At 45.6% G+C, this 22,883-nt stretch overlaps 1 protein-coding gene across 1 annotated transcript; it reads right to left on the bottom strand.

Moving 5' to 3' along the window:
* Positions 1-2,179: 2,179 nt before the first annotated feature.
* Positions 2,180-21,596, bottom strand: kif3ca (kinesin family member 3Ca; the record flags this gene model as incomplete). The annotated part of the gene is made up of 8 exons (XM_079996720.1): positions 2,180-2,267; positions 3,211-3,362; positions 3,481-3,589; positions 3,768-3,884; positions 4,617-4,735; positions 6,778-6,900; positions 7,024-7,125; positions 20,190-21,596. The coding sequence occupies 8 exons, from the start codon at positions 21,594-21,596 to the stop codon at positions 2,180-2,182; spliced, it is 2,217 nt and encodes a 738-aa protein (XP_079852846.1).
* Positions 21,597-22,883: the final 1,287 nt, after the last annotated feature.

Here is a 22,883-nt window from a genome sequence, read left to right on the forward strand (position 1 = left end):
ACACTGTGAAACTTACCACACAACTTATTTCATCTAATTTTACAGTTACACGCAAATAACCACATGCAACAATTTTACTGCATGGGAGATGATGGAAAGGGTAACTTACCAGTCATGACATTAATGTTTGAATGAAACCAAAGCCTTATGTGCCCTCGTTTTGGCAGATGGAATGGAAGACCTTGAAGACATAAGTCAGTTTTTGTTATTTAATCATGTATAGCTCATGAAGTTAGTTCTGTTAGACAACTTGATGGCGCCACATGCTTCCACGTCCATAATGAGCCAGCCTACTTAAACCCCCCTGCCCACCCCGTTTTGCATTCCCTCCATCTCCCCTGCATCCAACTGTTAGGCTCTACTCTTATATCCAACGGGGAGATACGACCTCATCACTCCTATATTTCTAGCTCACTAGGCCTATGTTGGCTGTACACCTCGACGGGAGGCGATGAACAGTAGAGCCGTGGCGGCAAACTCAATCAATGCGACGATAAAGAGAGATCATTTTAAATTAAATCTAAGAGTTGTCGGTCAGAACTAACAATATAGGCTGATATCCGCTGGTCATAGCAGTACTGAGGTAGTTCTCAACTGAAAGTCGATCAAGTCATCATCATCAAGTTATCATGTGCCAGGATATCAGCATTTTGATTGACCGTTGTATGACAGCAGGCGTTAAAACTTGGAAATAGTTTTAACTTGTATCAAATAAGTGTCGCGCAATTTTTTCAGCTACTTGGAGAGGGTGATAGGCAGCAAAACTTAGTCCAACAATGAAATTTAGATGCATACGACCAAGTTGCAGGAAAAAAATCTGGTGTAACGCCAGCCTTTTGATGATAATTGTGCCTTCAAAGGCAGCGGGAGTTTAATGTAACATCTGACCGAGCAAATTTGCATTAAAAAAAAACAAAAAAAACAAGACAATTCCATATACTTCAGACCTTCTTATAATGTGTTGTTAACAGTACACCTTGGTCGCCTGGGAAATAATCAGTCAGCGTCAACAACAGTATGAACAAATTGGCTAAAAAATAAGCCCAGAGAGGTCTGGACAAGAGCAATATTTTAAACCTTGGGCTTGGTGGGAGACCAGCTGCAACTGGAGCTCCGGCATCAATAATACAGTGATAGAGAAGTCCGCCCTTGTCTGCTCCTCTTAACCTCCAGGCCAGCCATTAAAGAACCCCGGGACACTAAACCCTACACCCTGGACAAGCACAGACCTGCTTACTTTTACTTTTCTGGTGAATCTGTAAGTAGAGAAGGCAATATGTAAGGAAAGACAGAATTCTGTTACACTGCTCAAATACAACTCAGTGGAATATTCATGGCTGTTTACTAGCACAAAGTCAAATTATAATTTGGAGCTTGGACATCTGACAACTCATCTTTCTTGAGAATTTTAAGGCATCTCTGTTAAATTAGACTACACTAATATGGAAGACAAAGTCAATGATACCCTTTTGCCCACAGTACAGACCGAAACAACCCCTAAACACTTCAAGACCAGGGACATGTAAACTCATACAGTATATTACAATGGCTCCAAGCCGTTTTGGTGTCGGTGCCTGGTTCATGGACTTTGAAAGGTCCCAACACGTTCACGACCTCCAAACCTCCAAGCTTACAGCACACGCTGAAAAACATAGAACACACACACGCACGCGCGCGCACACAGGCACGCTTGCGCGCACACACACACACACACACACACACACACACACACACACACACACACACACACACACAAACACACAACAGTAGCGTGGCTTGGTTGGACTTTCCGGTGAAGCCGGATTGAGGTTGAAGGTCAGAGAATGGAGAACGACTGGAGTGTATTCTCCTCCTCTCATACATGCAGGCAATGAGTTTCTGAAGTTTGTTTCCAGCCTTGTCATAAGATCATTAATGGTCCTGACATAAATACATTTTCTCGTGAACTCCGCCCCCTTAAAATGGCCGCTGGTCCCGTAATTTCCTCGGGTGGCATCAGTCAGGCCGCCTGTGCTCTGGGAGTCTTTGGGGAGGGTTTCCAGAGTGTTGTCGAAAAAACATAAATAAAAGTCCTACAAAAGATTCTTCTGAAAGGGAATGCGAGATAAAAAGAAAGAATCAAATAGTGATAATCATAAACAAAACTAATAATCCAATCCCTGGTTGGAGCTGCGGCTCATCACTGTGCGGTGGTTGCCGTGGAGACGTGGCAACTCGCCAGGGAAGCGTTGGAGGAGGAGGAAGTGATGCTTTTCGGGGCCTGGCACCTGCAAAGGAGGAAGAGGAAATAAGGAGGATTTAACAAACGTTTTTATGTTATTTGAAGTTTCAAACAAATGTTACATTACAATGAGAAAAGTAAATTACAGCCTCTGCTTTTCCAGGCGAGGGAGGCACAGGTTAATGCGATTGGGTCAAAGAACTGCCATTGAGGGCCATTAAGGAGATGCAAGTGGAGATTAGGGCTGCCTGGAGAGGATGTGGCTAATCCCAAATGATCCAGTTTGAGAATGAAACCTAAACCACTTAAACCAATGAGAATTAGCTGGAATCATGAAAAAAAAACCTCCACTACGGTCCGTGAAGTGACCAGAGGCCATTCCAGTAGTTCCAGTAGGACTTTGGTTGGAATGTTAATCTGAACATGGAAATAAAATGATCCTTAAAGACTTAAAAGATTAAAGCAATCATAAAAAAAAACATGTATATTCAAGTATTTACAAAGAAGGTGTGGCCTAAACTGTCACAATTGTTACATAATTCTAAGTAATTGAGCATTTTAAATCATTAAATCACAATTTTACTGTACATCCTTTTACAAAATCCTCAGATTTCATGATTATATGATGAACTTTAAGACAAAGTAAGAAATTTAACTCTGAATAAAATTAGAATTTCTTGCATTTACAACAGTTGGGTTCAGGCAAATTGGCAGTCAACCAAAATGTGTATGTTCTGAAATTCAATGTCTCTTCTTCAAAAGGTAGATATGTGTCATTATACTATTATAGACTTAAAGTGGCATAAAATTATCAAAAAAAAGATTCAGTTGTTAAGCGTTATTATTTGTATGTCAATTAATCTGCAGCTAAAATTTCATGATCGCCCTGTTGACAATAGATCAGCACACAAGGAGGAATTTAATGGATGCCATTTGCATCTGCATCATCTGCATTTTCCATCAATCGCCGTGGCAGGTTAAGGGTTTACCAGGAGCGAGACTTTCGGACACGGCCGGCACTGTCCTTGGTCGGAGAGCTGTCGAGAGAGTGGCTCTGGTCGGTCTCCATGTCCGATGAGCGATCCAACGAAGCGGTGGTTGGCGGAGTCATGTCCAGTTCCAGGAACATGATGTTCTCGGCCTTTGTAAGAAATACATGCGCACACACATACAGTATACAGCAGCATTGGTGACTCTCTGTCACAATTGCCCTTTCTTTGTATAAACGTTTTCACACGCAGATATACGATCAAACCCACCCTGTATCTAGAATGAGGCCCCATCGCTATGGCAACCCGGGCGTACTGGCTGATCGGTCGTTTGTATCCCACTGCAGAAGTCGGCCTCTTCTTCATCTGGGAGACTTTACTAAAAGGTGAGAGGGAAGGACAGTCCAAAGGAAATCAATATTGGAAATGCCGACTTAGCTCGTCTCCTCATACCGCAGCGAGCAAGATAAGCAAGCTTTACTCATGAAACACCGGCACAGAGATTCTGAGGGGGATGTATTTAAACCCCACGATGGTTTTAGTGGCCACTGACGCACCTCTCGGCTGGGACCAGGGGCTGGAACTTCCACTGGTCCTCCTCGGCATCAAACGTCAGCCTGTTCATGATCTTATTCTTCTCCTCCGGTGGAATGAAGTTCTCTATAATCAGATACCTGTGAAAACACAAAACAAATTGACATACAGTACATATGGAAGTGACTATTCATTGGCAAATTATAATCTTTTTTTTTATTAAACACATGCAATTGGAAGTGTTCCAGCTATCTGAAGAACCTAGCTCATCAGGAGGACACTGTATGTGCTGTTCACGACCACTAGGGGGAGGACTAGTCTATCATAAAATCAGTGATTTGCATGCATAGATGATTTGAATCTTTTTCTTTATTTATCTATTTATTTTTCAAAATCAAAATGTCACTATGTCTGGTGTAATACACATAAGAGTGATTGCTACATTTAGCGCAGCTCTTACTTCTCAGTGCTTAGCAATGCAGAGCAGTGGCTTTAATGTGTTAAAAATAAACCAATATTTTAAATTACAGACATCAGTCGGAGTAATTGATGTGGTCAAGCAAGGGCAAAGTGTTGCAGAGGGAACTGCGCTATGGCAGCAAACTGAGAAGAGGCTTCAAATTTCATCCGACCCACTGCGAGTTTTACTATGTGCTCCGAGCAGGCAATGAAGGCCAGCAGTCATCTTGTGATACAGTATCATAGTGTACAGGGAGATAAATGATCAACTGGTGCAACTTTAAAAAGGACATTGCTAGCCTGTATCTCTCAAGTCGGGCACGTGTGCTAGGCAGCTGAGGCGGTGTGCACCGTGCTTGGCTCTGCATGGAGGGTGTAACATGACAGTTAATCACAACATCACTTCCACCCACTTGAACTTGAGTTCTCTGGTCAGCTCGTTCTGAGTCTGCTCCAGCTCCTGTCGGCTCCTCACGTGTTCGTCGTTCACGTCGTGGATCTCCGCCTTTATGCACTGCAGCTTAGCGTACAGCTAGAGAAGGATGGGGGGGGGGAGAACAGAGACAGTATGTCACGCAGCTCTGGTTACCCATGGCAACAGTATGGGATCCATGCGCTGGTGGCTGGGGAAACGAACAGCCAATTGGCGCACGGCGACCCTCCCCTCCATCTGACCCACTCCAGTCTCCCCTCCTACACACGCACACGCACACACACACACACACACACACACACACACACACACACACACACACACACACACACACACACACACACACACACACACACACACACACACACACACACACACACACACACACTCCTGGCTTCCACACTGCACATTCTTTTAGCCATCCCACGGCTGACTGCCCCATTAACCCTGGGCTGACTTGGCACTTAGCCCTGGGTCGCATGCCGGCACATTCTAAAAGGTGGATACCTTTTCACTGCGCAGGTATCTAACTGTCTTCTGTAGTGTCAATCTAGAATTGGCCAACGAGGCGATTACGGCCCTCCAGTGTATGTTACACGGCCCTCTGGATGTTCCCTAGACCTGATATGGCCATTACATATTTTTCTCTTTCGAAAAAAAAAAAAGTCAGTCCGAGCTTCTCAAAACAATCTTCAAAACAAAATGCTGAAACCTTACCATGGCCGACATCTTTTCTTTAATAACCACATTCATATGACTGGATTGGCTACGACAGAACTATGCATCAATTTAAATCTAGCAGCGTCTCTCATGCGAGATATCAAATTGCAATTCAAGGCAAATGGACAGAGGATTGCCTACTATCAAATATGCTTTTATTGACCTGGCCCCAAACAGGGAAAAGATTCCCCACCCTTGATCTAGACAGTGGAGAAAAAAATGGTCATCTTTCATGCTTGCGTCCTCTTCAGAGGGCGGGGTAAACCATGCAGTAAGAGAGAGGTGTTGGCATTGAAGCAGAGTTAGTTACGGGATGGGGATGAGGGGCAAAAATCACCTCAAGGTCATTAGTCTCTAACCAACACACACACACACACACACACACACACACACACACACACACACACACACACACACACACACACACACACACACACACACACACAATAGATTGTTTAGGTTAGGCCGGCTGGGTTGGTCAAGGCAGCTCTGAGAGAGAGAAAGGAAGTAAGTGATATCGTTTTTGATATCGGTATATTCAGGTTTTTTAAAGGTGGAAAAACCCGCTAAAAATGTGCGGATATTCCTGTCTATTTATGCGGCAATGTAACTTCAACGCGCGTTGCATTGCGCCGGTAAAGGGGGGGGGGGGGGGGGTGGACCAAAAATTTGCATGTTTACCCAGGTGTCGTGTTTCCATCAGAGCCGATCGAAGCTGGAGCTGATAAAAACCTGTGTCTATTGCAGGGTCATTTGTCCCGGGACTGAAACCCTGGTGTTACCTTTCCCACTGATGACAAATGCCAGATGTTAGCGGTGTTACTGGGTTTTTGGCACAGGGGGAAAGGGGTACAGGTGAGAGGAATGGGAGAGCAACAGGGGTCAATATAAGGGGGGGGGGTGTTTGGGGTTAAGGGTCAGGTTAGGGTCACTGGGAGGTTCCTGCCGGGTGGACCTCTCAGAGCAGAGAGCACGATGTGGCCAGGGCCGACAGCGAGAGGCACAGAGAGAGAGAGAGAGAGAGAGAGAGAGAGAGAGAGAGAGAGAGAGGGAGAGAGAGAGAGAGATAGGGGGGGGCAAGGCAGGACAAACCTTGAGGTACTTAGTTTTTACAAGTGCGTCCGGACGGTGTTTGTGTCCGAGGAAAGGGGGTGATTGGGTCCGGATCAGGGGACAGGAGGAAAAGGATAAAGAGGGAACACTGACATTAGAAAAAAAAGGAATATCTGTGTATGTGTACGTGGATGTACCTGCACGTGTTTGTGTGTGTGAGTGTGTGTGCGTGCGTGGGTGTGTGCTTGTGTGTGTGTGTGTGTGTGTGTGTGGGTGTGTGCTTGTGTGTGTGTGTGTGTGTGTGTGTGTGTGTGTGTGTGTGTGTGTGTGTGTGTGTGTGTGTGTGTGTGCGCTCGCGTGCCTGTTACCTTCTTGAGCTTCTTGGTCTTGGCCTCCACCTCCTGCTGCAGCGAGGTGAAGGTCTCTCTCAGCTCCAGAGTCTCCTCGTCTTGTACCAGCATCTGCTGCTGCATCTCCCTCTCATTACGCGTCTGGAACAAAGTGGGCACAACCCATCCAACAATTTATATGTAATATCACCGGTGATTATTTTTTTACCTTTGGGACGACATGGATTAAGGAAAAAACATTTTGGGCTGACAGCCACAACGTACCTGCTCGGAAATTTCTTGTCTCTTCATCTCCAGCATCTTCTGCTGCTCGTTGGTGTGATCCGTGATGTTCTTGCCCCCCACAAGCAGCTTGCTCTCCATGGCCTTAGGTCACATAGCACAGCATATTAAGACAAAAGCTCCATTAGACAGGTCAGCTAGGTTTTTTTGGGTTGTTTTGTTTTACCACTGAGGCATTTGATATCTCATTTGTGTTTATTTTTTAGGTTCCTTGTATTCCGTACCAAAGGTTGCGTCCACATTCACGGGTCTCCATCCTTCACAATAGACATACAATATGCAAATACATACCTTACAGCAGAATTGCGAATGGGCACATGTTTATGTGATGATAATTACAAAAAGAAACAGTTGGTAAACACACTTTACAACTTTTGGATCCACAACTGAATAACCCATGAGTGGAGAACATTTCAGTTCAGATTAAAGCTTGATACGTGGGGAAAGTGCTCAGGGGCTGCTTTTTTTTTCTCCAGCAGTCAGCATTGGGTTTCTGCTGATAAGGTGTGAATGCCCTGCACTGCTAACTATGCTCAATTACTATCCACCGCAGTGTCTACCATATTTCCTCAAATAGTTACCTTAACTGCAGAGGGTACCTGAAGGGCCTTTATTGGAAGCAGGCTTATATTTATTTCTTATTCCCTCTGTTTATTAAGTATATTTGATCATATTCTGGGTGGCATACCATGCAAAGACATGTATGGTGAAAAAAGAGAAAGCTTGTAGCTACTTTAAAAGTTGCATTTGTGGTGGTAGCAGATGAGGGGATTACAGTGTTCTGAGTTTCCCTTGAACGCACCACTTCCTGCTTAGAGCGATGGAGAGCGAGAGCGCTCCAAGCAGGGCATTTGCTCCAAGAAGCGATCTGTGATCTGCTCCGCAGCAGTAGGAAACAGAGTAAATTAAATACATCGACAATAGAAACACAATGTTTTTATTTGCTTTGTTTGGAGAAAAAATCGCTCTGATAGAGCTGCTGAGCTCCGATCAGTTTTTCCCCCCGACTGTATTTAAGGCGGGATTGTATTTATTTGTGTTGACCAAGCCCCTGGGATTCATTAGAGGCCCTGTTTTGATTTGAATACCGGTTTATATTTAAAAATACGGCAATTAGAGAAAATTTAAAGAAAAAGTTTTAAAGTAATAATCATTATCATGTACACTTGGTCTATACTACTATATCAAAATCAGAATTAGAATTGTATAAAATTATATAAAATAAATATCCTTAAAAAGGATTAAAAAAACGCTAAAACATTAAAATGTCAAATCTAATCTTATAATCTATTATCTATATAACGATAAAGGAAGAAATCATTGTATGTCTGTGTGTCTGTATGTGTGTATGTATGTCCTTTGATTATCTCGACAATGGTTCATCCGATCTACTTCACACTTGGCGGGTGTACTGCTGGGGACCCAAGGACGTCCAGTGTTGAATTTGCTGCAATTTGGACAAGCAACACTGATAATATGAGTAAACAGTCAATAGACAACGGTGAGCCAGGGCGGGGCTTCAGGGCTCTGAGTCCCAAAGAGCATCTTTCCCCGGTGTATGACTTTAACCGTCAGTCTCATCCTCCATTGTGGAACGCGGGACTAAATCATTGATCATTTTGTCAAACTGTGCCATTAAAATGTCTTCGAAAATGACATTTTGAACGGGCATGCAGTAGTATGTACAAGGAGCAATACAATTCTCAACTTCAAAAGTAAAGCTTGCGTAGACTCCTTATCTATACATTGATTTGAATAACTCCACTCGGATATGCTAATAGATAAATGTGTGATGATGTATACATACTGTGAATTCCTGAACAATTGCTATGTAGTGATCTAACAACACCTGACACGCAGCAGATAGAACGAGTATTAAGAGACTCGAGACTTGACTCAGACTTGCAAGGAAGCATCTCTGGGACACTCACACACACCGAGCTATGTCATTATCTGTCCCCTGCATGAGCCACGTCTGCAGGGCAGGAAGACTTAACAAAATCAAGGGAAATAGGGAGAGAGAGAGAGAGAGAGACAGAGAGAGAGAGAGAGAGAGAGAATAGTGTGAATGGGAGAGATGGATGGAGGGTGAGAAAAGATATCGCCGGAAAAAAAGAGCAGGGTCTGGGGGGGGGATGAAAGATTAAAAAAAGAGGGCCAAAGAAGGGTAGAAAGGCTTCCATTCTGTATGGGTCACATTCCAATCTTGGGATTGCGCAAACAAGGACGTGAAACAAGTTTCACGCACGCACGCGCACGCACGCACGCACGCACGCACGCACGCACGCACGCACGCACGCACGCACGCACGCACGCACGCACGCACGCACACACACACACACACACACACACACACACACAGACAACAGTGCATACAGTTATGTCCAGAGAGAATCTGTAGCAGGTCTTTACAGAAAGCTCCTTTGTTCTGAGCTATCTTTGTGTTCTCTGATTGGTAATGTAGTGCGTCTATGTGCGCATGTATGCATGGAAAGTGTGTGTGCGCGCGTGAGAGAGCGTGGGGAGATTGCTGCTCTTTGTGATCCGTCATATGGGTTCGGCTTTATTACAAGGCCGATTCATCTCGTGGCTTTTATGCTTATCCCACTGCTTTCTGTTTCTCAAACCCTCAATTCCTCCCTCGGTCACTTATAAACACACACACACACACACACACACACACACACACAAACACACACACACACACACTTCTCTGTTTCTATGTCTATTCATTACTTGTCCCCCATTTCTTGCATTGTTACTTGCAAGTAAGGGAGACAATATGGAGTAAAGACTGGACTGCCCTGAGAATAAAACCCAGCTGCGTACTACATGAGGGACAAGTATAAAACAGGGACAAACTTACAAAAAGCTGAACTATTACTTTAACCAATGAATCTGTCACTATTTGTGTACTTAAATTGTGAGGTTTGGGGCTCACTTCTTAACTCACTCTTAATGATTGTATTTGATTTGTATTTTTTTTTCAGGTTTAAGGATTTTTCTCCAATTTGCAACCAAACATTCAGGGGGTTGGGGGTTCCGTTGTTGGAATGGCTCTTTGTGTATATCCCTGGAGAGAGACCCCCCCTCCCCCACCACCACCACCACTACCACCATCACCACCGCCATCACAACCATAAACAAATGAGCGATGGCCTGCTGTCAATTATGTCATTAATTCTATTTCTGTGCTTCCTGGCAAAACCATGTTTGAGTCAGAGACACACACGCAGGCACGCACGCACGCACACACACACAAACACACACACACACACAAAACACAAAGTGAGGCAGAGAGCTAATGGTCTGGGAAGGTCAGCGGATGTGAGATATTGTATTCCGATGTCAATAAAAGTCTCTTAGTGACAGTACAACCCCACCCCCCTCCCGACCCCTACCTACCATCCCACTGCCACAATCCTTCTCTCTCTCTCTTCTCTTCCTGTGGTGCCTTTCTCTATGTCAGGCCACATGCATAAAGCTGTCTTTGTATTGAATGTGTATCAGTGCGTGGGCATGGATCCATGGGCATGGATCTTCAAGCTGTCCTCTAGCGTTTCTCTTTTTGTAAATGTGGGGGTTGGGGTTAATTTTGGTTCCATTCTGACCCAGTTCCTCATGCCAGGGTGGGCGGAAGTGGGTGCTGCAGTTTGAGATTGGCCCAAATTTGGACACTGTACAAACTGTATTATTGGTAGATGTATATTTGTGTGTGTGTGTGTGTGTGTGTGTGTGTGTGTGTGTGTGTGTGTGTGTGTGTGTGTGTGTGTGTGTGTGTGTGTGTGTGTGTATACATCAACTATTTTGGCTTTGAATGGCAAAGGCGGTCCCGCCGGGAAGGTGAACACAACAGGGGGTTGATGCACGGTGAGCTGGCCCTTTCCGTATCCACCAGCCAGTCACAGCAACACTGAGCTCTGCTGGGAAAAAAGCTCCATGCAGCTATAAATACACTGTGACAGGGACATAGTGTGTGTGTGTGTGTGTGTGTGTGTGTGTGTGTGTGTGTGTGTGTGTGTGTGTGTGTGTGTGTGTGTGTGTGTGTATGTTTGCATGTGTGCGTGCGTGCGTGTGTGTGTGTGTGAAGAGGAGAGAGGGAGGAAAAGGGTGTGCAGTGAAAAGGGAGGCCGAGAGGAAGAAAATAATACAGCCTGAGAGAGGAGAGAGAAACAAACAGAGTGAGTGATGGAAAGACCAACAGTAAGAGACAATGAGACGAAGATGAATTGAACTGGTAGCTTTGCCTGAAATATGGAGTGAGTTGATGCACTGTAAGAAGAATGTGGATTTGTCCCCGATTACTTGCATTGTTGCTTGCAAGTAATGGGGGACAACATGGAGAAAAGCCTGGACTGCTGCTGGAATGTAACCTAGCTATGTGCTATACAGGCACTTTCACACCTACCCTGTTTGGTTCGTTTTGATCGAACGTGGTGTGTTACTCCGTTAGTCCGGTTCGTTTGGAGAGGTGAGAACACGCATTCGAACTCTGGTGCGGACCAAACAATCAAACCATGGTCCTCGGTCCGGTTCCAAGTGAACCACGGCTTGGTTTGTTACATGTGAGAACGATTAAATATAGGACCAAATATAGGAAGCAAACCATAATACAGTGCATTGTGGGTTGAAAACGGATGTTGACACTTGTGTTTCCACTGTTCTTATTTGGTCAGAACACCAAATCATAATAATGTAATCTAGGATCGCGGTTGCAATACGCTGCTGTCGCTCCGTTGTTTTCGACAATGTGATTTTGCAAGAGAAAGAGATTTTTCCCTCATTTATGTTTTTCTTTTTCTGGATTATACGTTGAAATGATCCCTCCTCACCACCCCAGTGGCATTACAAGCATTCATGTTAAAAGGGAGGTATATGCCACTACATAAGTAAAAAAAATGATGATGGATTTCACTGCTACTGGACACTGCAGAGTTTTTTTATGAATGAAAAGCCAAGCGCCTCTACGGACACACCAGACTCCACCTCGGAACAGACCAGCGGTCGTGAGTAAAGATCCAAGACATTGGACAATGGATGTGTGAACGCTATATCATCACAGACCGTGAAAAAGACAGTCAGTGCGCCTGATCAGCGTCACTGTACTGAGTTCAACTGCTGTAATTTCCAGTTTTGCGCGGACATTTGGAGTGCTGCTTGCGTTATTGCTTTCTAGTGATTGTGATTCACGCTGATACAATGGAAGATGACAGCGGGTGAGCGCAGCAAAGCGCAAACGGTGACATCACCGCTGATCGGATGAATATTCCCTCTGAGGTTTTCTGCGTGTCATTTGTTTACAAATGTTGGTTAATTTAACACAGGCCGTGAACCTAATGAAAAATGCAACAAGCAGAAACTTTGCTGTTGAATGGAACTATAGATGTGAAGGTTCCCCTTAAACAGGGATGGACTATCTAACTACATCTAAGTGTGTTGTGTTCTGTTTCTTGTCAGTCCTGTTGTGTATCGGAAATCTTGGGCCCGAAAGTCTTCAATCTTTAGGGCTTCCCTTCCCCCGGATGGTCCTTGACCACAGAAACAGACAGAAAGTCAGAGCCAGATTGAGACTAAAGTAGGCAGTTTACTTCTCAGAAGAAAAACAAAAATACCACCAGTGATGACGCCTGAAGTGACGAAATTAAAGAAATTCAACTCCCCAGCCCCCGTGGAACTGATCTGCCGTGATGTAACCAAACTTGTGATTTGGAACCGTTGCAGACAGCGACCTGGCGGCGTTCAATTGTGATGTTACGAGAGACTTGGGTGAAGCAAAAACAGTAGGAAAAACAAAGGCTTTGAAGGAGAAGAGTGTGGGATAGGTGGGACCGATCCAATCCAATACCGGTATCAGACGCCGATACTGACGTCATTCACGCATCGGATATCGGACTGACGTTGCCGATCCATGTGCTGATCCAAATCCCATGCCATAGTTTGCGCTGGACTATGAGCCCACCATTTTATTTAGCTCATTTAATAGTCTGCCTCCTCGAGAATTCAACTCGGAAAATAATTAATCTGTGAAGCGCAGTGCGTGAATAAGAACCTTGCAGTGTGAGTTGGGCAAACAGTCACGGATTGAAGCAGCCATTCATCTGTGTTGGTTCTCAAAATAAGACGTCATGATTCCGACGTATATAATATGCCCCGCCATAGAGCTACTGGCATTTGTAGTTCTATTCGTGCAGCGCCACACTGAAACCAATCACCGGATGCGGATTAAAAAACACACAGATATGTCCTTCGGCTTGCCGGTTGTGTCCGGTTTAAAACATAAATAATCCTATCTCAATGTCGGCGCCATATTGGAATGGGCAAGACCAGCCGGTAAACAAATACAAGTAAACGGGGGAGCTGCGGTTTTTCTGGATAAAAAGCACTAAACAGTTTCCCTTCCTCAACCAATTTCAATGACTCATTTTTATATTCAAGGGTTTATGATCTACCTGGAGTAGAAAAAAAGTTTTTTTTCCTAGTCCATGACCAATATGGTGGCAACGTTGACGTACGATCCAAAGGTCCAGATCTTGATGTGATTGATTGAAAACATCATCTCTATGACTGCCCCTGTCTCAACCCCTGTCTCAACCCCTGTCTTTCTCTGTCCCAGCGTAATAAAGTAATATTCCCAATATTGCAACTGCCCTCTAAACACTGTATTTGTGATCAGAAGAAAGCCAGGGTCACATTCCAACTGACAGAACAGAAATATCCGATTCATCCTCATTGGAAAGAACGTACAGCTCCCTTCCTCTGCTACCAGTCAGACTCCCATTGAATATTTCAACTGATTGAGTCATGTAAACTCGATTGGGTGAAGGAATATAAAAAATGCAGGGTCAGGGTTAGCGCCTTAAAAAATCGTCTTGCTCTGGTTATTCACCTTTATTCGGATATATGTGTGGATGTAAACATACTGATGGACTCAGCACACACTCACGCACTCACACGCACGCACACACACACACACACACACACACACACACTCACACACACACACACATACAAACACACAGACACACAGCCAAGGACACATACAGAGATGGTTCATAAATATTTCAGCGGTGCAGCCTTCTGTGCTGAAAGATTGAGAAGAGCGATGAGCTTTTCTCAGCTTGCCCCCCCACACACACACACACCCCTCCTCCCTATTCAGGCTCTTTCCCTCGTCTAATTAGACAGGAAGGCGAGATATATAAACAGGAAACAAAATCATTCTACCCACAAGGCTGTGTGTGTGATTTTGTGCATGTTTGTACCAACGTAACAATGTGTTACAGTGTGTTCATTATTGTATGCATTATGTGTGTGTGTGTGTGTGTGTGTGTGCGTGTGTGCGTGTGTGCATGTGTGAGTGTGTGTGTGCGCCCATGGGAGTGTGCATAAGTGTATTTATCCAGGACATATTTCCCCTGAGGTAATGCGATTGTTGTGGACCTGCATTGTGATTGGTTGAAAGGCAGCTGGCATGACGTTCTCCAAGCCTCCTTCCAGCCACGATACAACAGAAATCCACCGTTTGAACCCACAGGATCCATCAGACTATGTTGGTGTGTTTATACGTTCAATAGATAAACATACTGTAGGCGTGGCCATACATTAGAGATAGATTCAATTCCATTATCATTAGCGCCGCGGCCCAGACAACTTACTTCCATGAGCTGGAAAAGTTGACAATGCAACGTCAGATTTAGAGAGAGATGTAGCCCGACGACGAAGCAACGAGAGACAGAAAGATAAAAAAAGAGAGAGACAGAAAGAGGGAGTAAGACAGGGAGAAGTTCTGACCCACTTCCAAGAATAGTCCGCTGGCTTCGGGGGCCGGACTCAGCAGCCTCGCTTGTGACGAGTCACTGTTCTTCAGCGTGAAGCTTCAGCTTCTGCCCTGATGCAGAAGGGTCTCAGTAGCAGCACGTCAAGGCGCCACAGCACCGACACCACAAAAACGTGAGCTCGACCCTCTAGCCTCACGTGAAATGTTATCTCCTGTCAGACGGCACTGAGGGCCAGCCCATCGTCATTGACGCTCTCAAGGCTACGGACAACCGCAACTTTTATGGGCTTCAGTCGGTCACATGGACTATTTTTTGCATAAAAGTTGTTCACGGCTGTTGGTTATTGCTTTTAGAAGAACACAAAAGAAAACAGAAAAGGCCCTTCTGACCTTGTGTCGGGTGCACACAGGACAGCTCAGTGGGCGCCAACTACTTGACAGTATATGGGACCTCTGCAATGTAGGTCTGTAAGGTCCCCTGGGGCTGTTACCGTGAGAAGAGGCTTCATAATAAGCTGAAGTTATTATATAATATATATTATATGTGTTTATATATAAATATACTGTATATCTATCGGGAAAATGGGACATCATTAAATGGGACAGAGGTCCGTTTTGTCCAGCTTGTGTGACCCACCTTTTCTGGAGAACTCGCACCTGTCACCAGCAGTGACAAATGCAGATAGGCATAGAGTATTATAAAAACTAAAGCATTACAATGCACATACACCGCTCAGTTTGTTTGATTATTCAAGTTATAATTGTTTTGGGTGGCATCCTATCAATAATGAGCCTGCCGATGATGAATGTTCAACAAAACTATAGAGTGTGGCGTTCTTGATTCAAAAAGGCAAAGCGGTTCAAAGAAAGGAAACTCATAGGAAGAAACAAGGCTGCGCGAGAAAACGTGCTCAGCCTAATTTCCGGTGCCGGTCTATTCATGGCGATCAACAACATGCAAAGGGGAGTGTTGGAAACAATAAAGCAAAATGCATTACAAAACTGTAAATGTTCTATGGCTCACAAATATATATATATACTGTGTGTATATATATATATATATATATATATATATTTATTTTTTATTTTTTTTTTTATTTTAGCATGGCACTATAACAAACAAGGGTTGCACCAACACCGGCTGCATGTCGCAGATGGTGCCCTCCACCTTGGATGGTTCAGATGAGCGCTGCATGCAGAGATACAAGCTGACTCAATGCAGCTTGGAAAAGACTAGCTCCTGACCTACTTGCATGTGTAAATGTGTGTGTATGTATGTATGTGTGTGTGTGTGTGTGTGTGTGTGTGTGTGTGTGTGTGTGTGTGTGTGTGTGTGTGTGTGTGTGTGTGTGTGTGTGTGTGTGTTTGTGTGTGAGAGTGTGTATGTAGCTGTGTGCACGCGAGTGCAAGCATAAGTGTGTGTAGACGCAGGACAAAGGCTGGTGGGAAAAAACGTGTCTAATTGATCATTTTAATTAGCCGGCAACTTCAGCGTGTGAAGCCCCTCTCTCTCAGCCTCCGGTGCCTCTGCATAGCAACCGCCCTCCCCGTGAGAGATGGAGCAGAGAGGAAAAAACACTGCGCGCAGGTCGGCGCATTTTCATTGGTGGACTAATTCCAGCGCGAGCCAATCGGAGAAAAGATTTCAGACCCAAGTAACAGCAAGTGGAGACACCGTACAGTAAAGTGTAGTGCGGAGACAGTAGGTTAGCCGACAGCGTCGATATGCAATCCCCAAACTACGGGATTTCAATTGTCCCATAAATGAGATGGGTATGACCCCGACACCCCATAAAATGCGTTTGGATTGAGGCATTCTCGGCGACAAGAGGTTAGAATCGCGGAAGCATTTGAGTCTCACAGTTGGAAGCCCACCTGCTTCTCTCTTCAAAAGGATGCTTGTGCGTGTGGGTGGTCTGCTCTAACTCAACCTAACCTTAGTAATTCTACGTGACAATATGCTGATCTTAAAGATTCATTTGTGTAGAGGATTAAAGAATTAAATGAAAAGGATGATATTTAAGATTAGGTTTTTAAATCTACAAGTCAGTCTTACCATTAAGATTTAACTGGCCTGAAGAACAAAAAGAGTGATGATATAACACTATTTGTTTTTTTATGAAAACTCAATTACATGTGCACCCGGTAATTATATGCGCACAGAGTTTCAAGAAATGCACAAGTTTGTCCGGACAAGATTGGGACAAATTTAAATGTTAAATCCCCACCGGAGGCTGTTTATGGCACCAAAGCTGAACCATCCCCCACTCGTCACTTTACCGTCATCCTTGCATAAATTCAGCCTGCCGCTCTCTTATCGCGTGTCGCTCTCGCCTCGGTTGGAGTTTTATTTTTGGAGATGATAGTTCAGTTGACCTAGCGCATTTACTACATACACCCTTGTCTGCACTTTTGCTTGCTTGTTAATAATCATAATTTTGCCTCTTGTTTGATTACCGGCCAATTAAGTCCGAGTTTCAGTGCCGACTTCAGGGGTATCGACGGTTTTAAATGATGGTTTAATAAATATCAACACCTCGCATGTGATTTATTTGAAAATCCTTTTATACATATATGGTCCTTATATACATATATAGTTAATGAACTTGTTCATATATGAATACATCCATTATTATAAATGAATAGAATGATATGCCTTATCGAGTGTTATGAGTTGAGGCCCCTTGAGAATACGTTTGGCACATAGGGGTGAAGGTTTTTCCATTACCTCCGCTATGGACGGCCCTTGGGGCACCAAAGAATGGCAGCGTGGAAGCGCAGTTGGCATGGTGGAGTAAAAACAGAGCTCTGGTTTTACAGGAGATGCCCCATCTTTTGATGGCAGACGGGGGATTTTCCAGAACGCCGCCGCTCAGAAAAACACCAAACTTATCAAAGGCGGGAAAGGAAACGCTTCTTCGCTGTATTATCAGATTCTGTGTGCAGTGTTCATTTAAGACGCCCAGGCAGTGTTTGAGACTGTCTGAGCTGTTGCTTGCGATCAAATAAGATTTTTCTCCTGATTGTTGTTGTTTTGTTTTTTTTTGTTGTTTTTTTTAACACACATTTTGGTTTGCATAAGCTGGAAGCAGCATCCGCCCCACCACTCCACAAAACTCCCCCTCTCTGCCTAAGACCTCTTCTAAAACAATCCGGAGACACACGGACGTCATGATGCATGAGATGCGAGCGGCTCAATTCATGTCCTCCGGAAACAGCCTGACACCCAAGGCTTCCATTTCATATTTTTTCGGGAGTACAAAGTTGACGCGACACCCTATCTCTGCCATGCTGGAGGAGCTGCACAACCTCCGGATCAACGACAATGCATTCCGAAATGCCAAGAACACCAGGGTCACAATCTTAACATTTTCATTCTAATGGAGGTTGTAGCTGGACATATGAGAAGTCTTTTTTTTTTTTTTTTTTAACTGCTCGTTTCTTTTAAGCTGTAGGACTGTGCTCGCTAAGGTTTCATTTGAAGGCAGGAAGCTCCATTGAAGTCATCAAGCACTGCCTTCGATCAAATGCAGCACGGAATAATGAGATTTCCAGCCCTTGGAGACGCAGCAATACTTTGCCAAACGTGCAACAATTCTCCAACTTTTGATGAGTGATAACTCATGTATAGCCTTGTTTATTGAGGTTGAGTGACATTTCCATGCATCCATAGGAGCAGGAAGTAGAAGAGCTCTGGGCAGCTCTGTCTTTCATGTCTCCTGCTTGGGAGCATCATGGTTTTCCAGTCCACTAAATCATCGATGGCCAAAGCTTGGTGGCTTGGATAAAGACTGGTATGTCGGCACGGTTCAACGGCAATCAGGTATGTCGCTTGGACACCTGGAAAAGGATAAACTGTCACTGAAAGTCTCATCAAATGAGGCGGTTCTGAGAGAAGCGTTTACTCACTAATGCCAACTGTTGTGATGTTGACCGGGTATGAAACTATTTTCTTTGGAAGACTTCATTAAACTAGAGACCTTAACAGGCCAGCAACTATTGGGCATGGCATTAAACTGCTGCCTACTGAATGAGAAATAACCAAATACCCAAGCGCTTCCATGGCCCCTCATATGTATTAGGGCATGCACGAGTGCACTGAAAGGACTAGGTTGTTTGGGTATATTTGGCACACTATAGTAGGAGCCTTATTGCTTGTTTCTTTGGTTGCTTCTTGCTTCATCTAAGGCCTGATCTAGTGATGTTATTATTTTCTCTACTCATAGATTGAAATTGTAAGCTCTACTTTCAGCAGAGTTTCTAGTTCAGTGCGTTGATCTTGTTTTGGATGGCCCTGGCTTGGGCTTTAGTGGTAGACTGCATTCAGCCATTCTGCACGAATGACTTATTGACTTGAAATGGGTATGAATCAAAGCACGTAATTAAAGCAAGTCTGACTCAATCTCCGATGCCCACTGTGTGTGTGTGTGTGTGTGTGTGTGTGTGTGTGTGTGTGTGTGTGTGTGTGTGTGTGTGTGTGTGTGTGTGTGTGTGTGTGTGTGTGTGTGTGTGTGTGTGTGTGTGTGTGTGTGTGTGTGTGTGTGTGTGTGTGTGTGTGTGTGTGTGTGTGTGTGTGTGTGTGTGTGTGGAGTGCTTAAGGGGGGGTGGGGTGCTATGTGAGTGGGTGAGGTAACACTTAAGTCACAATGGCTTTAGTTCCAAACCGCACATGAATAACAGATATTCTATGGGTAAAGGCTAGCGGGAATATAAATAATTTTAGTCATCCCAAATCAACAAAGTCCCACTAATATCAGGACCAGGCCAACCTAAAACCGTGTTGTTCCTGGAGAATTGTGTTACCATAGACTGTGTGTAATACAGTCGGTGGTACAATGGATTGGGGTGTTGATAGCCAGGTTTTCCTCAGGCCTAGTACTTGGAACCAGGAGCAGCTTTGAAAAGAGTACAGTATGGGTGCATAAAAAAAAACACTGCTTTGGTAATTTGATTATCAGGCAAACAGATGTCTGTAACAGCGGCTCAGCTGATACCTCACGTGATTATCTCATGGACTGCAGGACGTTTTTTGTTTGACTAGAAGACATAGGTTCACTTGCTTCTGTTTGAGTGTGTGTGTGTGTGTGTGTGTGTGTGTGTGTGTGTGTGTGTGTGTGTGTGTGTGTGTGTGTGTGTGTGTGTGTGTGTGTGTGTGTGTGTGTGTGTGTGTGTGTGTGTGTGAGAGGGGTGGGTAGGATTACATGGTTCTGGTCCGAATAGCACCACATGGCCCAGGGAACCAGGGTTTTTATTGTTGAATGGCCTGAAGGTGGAATTTCAGTCAAAAGACGATACTCGAGACAAAAGACTCAGATCACCTGATGGCGAGTGTAGCTGCGACACTGAATGAGACAAAGAGCTTGGACCTCACCTTGTACCTGGCAGTCAGTTGCTCCGTAGCCTCCTGCTCCTTCCTCAGGTCTCCCATCATCCTCTCCTTCTCTCCCAGCAGCCTTTGCTTCTCATCTGCCAACAAGGAGTGGTCTTCCCTGATGGCCTCCTTCTCCCTCTCCAGCCTCTGCTCTTCCTGCTTCACATACTCCCGCGCCTCCTTCTCCACCTCCTCCTCACCCTCCGTGTCTTCCTCCCTGTCCTCCCTCTCCCAGCCCTCGCCCTCAACCTCCTCCTTCCTGTGCTTGCTCCTCCCCTTCCTGTGGTCGAGCTGGGCCCGGAGACGGGCGATCTCCATCTGGAACTCCCGTAGCAGGGCGTCCTTGGGGTCCTCGTTGACCCGCGGCTGGTTTTGGATGTTCTTGGCGCGGTTGGCGTAGCGCAAGGTGGTGAGGGTTTCGTCGTAGTGCTGGGGGGCCGGACCCAGCGTGGCCACCATGACCGTCCGGGCGTTCCCCCCCAGGGAGTCCTGCAGCAGCCGGGTGAGCTTGGAGTCCCGGTAGGGCACGTGCCCGCTGCGTCCATCAGCCAGGGCAGAGATTACGTTGCCCAGGGCCGACAGGGACAGGTTGATCTTGGCCGCCTCCTTCAGGCGCTCCCCGCGGACGCCGGTCTTAGCCTGCCGCTCGCTGCCCGCCAGGTCCACCAGGTTGAGGCGACCCACCCGGATGTGCTTGCGCCCGTCCGGCCCGGGCTGGCTGCACTCCACTGTGATCAGGAACAGGGCGTGGGAGCGAGACGAGTGCTCGTTCATGTCCGTGGCCCCCACCGCCCTCGCCTGGTTCCCCACGTTCATCACCTCCTCAATCTCCTTCACGCTCTTGCACACGCACGACGCCAGGTCACGCACGTACACCCCGGTCTCGGGGCTCTCCCGGAGATCAAGGGCCCGGGCGTTGCCGTGGTTGGGGTCCAGCAGGTCCCTGATGTCCTCCCTGTAGATCTCCAGGTAGGAGGCCCGCACCAGGTACTGCTTGTCCGACTGGGAGCGGGAGATGTGCGTGAAGATGTGGTCGAAGGCGTTGGGGATCACCCCCCGTTTCTCTGGGTCCAGCCAAGCCCCCTGCATGGTGTAGGTCTTCCCGGTGCCGGTTTGGCCATACGCGAAGATGGTGCCGTTGAACCCGGCCAGCACCGAGTCGATCAGTGGCCTCACGGTCTCGTCGTACAGGTCTCGCTGCTTGGAGCCGGCGTCGTACACCGCGTCGAACGTGAAGGTTTTGAGCGGCTCGCTGGGCGGCGCTCTGGGGTTCCGGAGCAGCACCTGGCCCAGCCGCAGGTCCATCTCCACCACGCGTCCGCTCGGACCCGCAGCCTCCTCTTTGCGGTTCAGCGGGCGGCAGCGGACCACCACCTTCACCGACTCGCTGCTCTTATTTTTAGACATGATTTGATTTAATTATATTTCCTATACAGCCCACCGACCCCCTCCAAAAAGATAGGATTTCGAGTGTAAATTAGCCCGAACGGCCTGTTGAAATCTCGATCCTCTGACGACAGATGAATTATCTGTCATTGTAAAATAACACTCGTCGTAATGGTGATCTCGTCTGACTGACGCTGATAACGATCAGTTTTGGGGTAAATGGTCACAAGCTCTCACGCGCTCAGGTCGGCGTTCCATCGCAGCGCAGACGCATCTCCAAACGGATCCTTTACCGATGAAACGCCCGAACCCAAAACGTGCCATTCCATCGACCCCACACGCGCGTTTTACCCGGCGTGTCCCCCTGCTTCGGATGCAGACCGCCGTCCGCACCACCGCTGTCCCTCCGCTCACTGCTGGGGGGTGGACGCGCTCTGGCTGCGCGGTGCTCGGCTCCCTCCTCCGAGCGACGCGCACACGCACGCACGCACGCACAAACGTACGGTACCCAAACCACACCCAACAGCACTGCGGAGTGGAACAGAGGCTCACGGGATATGATGTTTTTGCGTCGCTTTCTTCGTCAAATCCTTTATTGATGTCTTGTAAAGTTGTCAGGTGTTAACGTCCTCTGTTTGAATGTCTTCTGCTTGTCTACTTTTTTTATTTTACATGGCCTTATATTTCATGTGGAAGTTATGAGGATAGATAACGAAAACAAAAAATGTGATGATACACAATGAGCAATACCCCTAAAAATAAACAATACATCTCCATATCATCTGTATTGTGGATGTGTAAAAACAGTGAAACGTTATAAATGTGTTGTATACATATATTCTAGGCTTTATAGCTTTAATAGATTTGCTGTTTTTGTTATTTATTATTAGTTATTAACATAATTTTTAAAAAATAAGTCCTTTCTGTTCCGTCTTCCGGCCCTCCACAGTGTGTGTGGGGTCATGGTCATGAATGGCAATTAAAAAAGCCTAAGCTTATGTGAGGCTGTATATGTCGATGTTTGATAAAAGGTTCAAGATTCAAGAGGTTTATTTTGTCACATCCATATACATAGGTTCATACATATATGCAGTGAAATGTCTTTACAACGTACCCGGAGATTATACACAATAGTTTCTAAACCCAACATAATAGCTAACCTAATTTCTACCTAGCTAACTAACTGAAACTAACTGATTCCTATAACGTAATGCAGTTAGTCAATAAAATAAAATAAAATATAAATACAATAAAATAAAAAATAAAACGACTCGAAAAGGTAATATAGAGTGGGGGTACAAAATAGAA

Source organism: Zeus faber (genome assembly GCF_960531495.2).
Source record: "Zeus faber genome assembly, chromosome: 2".
Taxonomy (NCBI): Eukaryota; Metazoa; Chordata; class Actinopteri; order Zeiformes; family Zeidae; genus Zeus; species Zeus faber.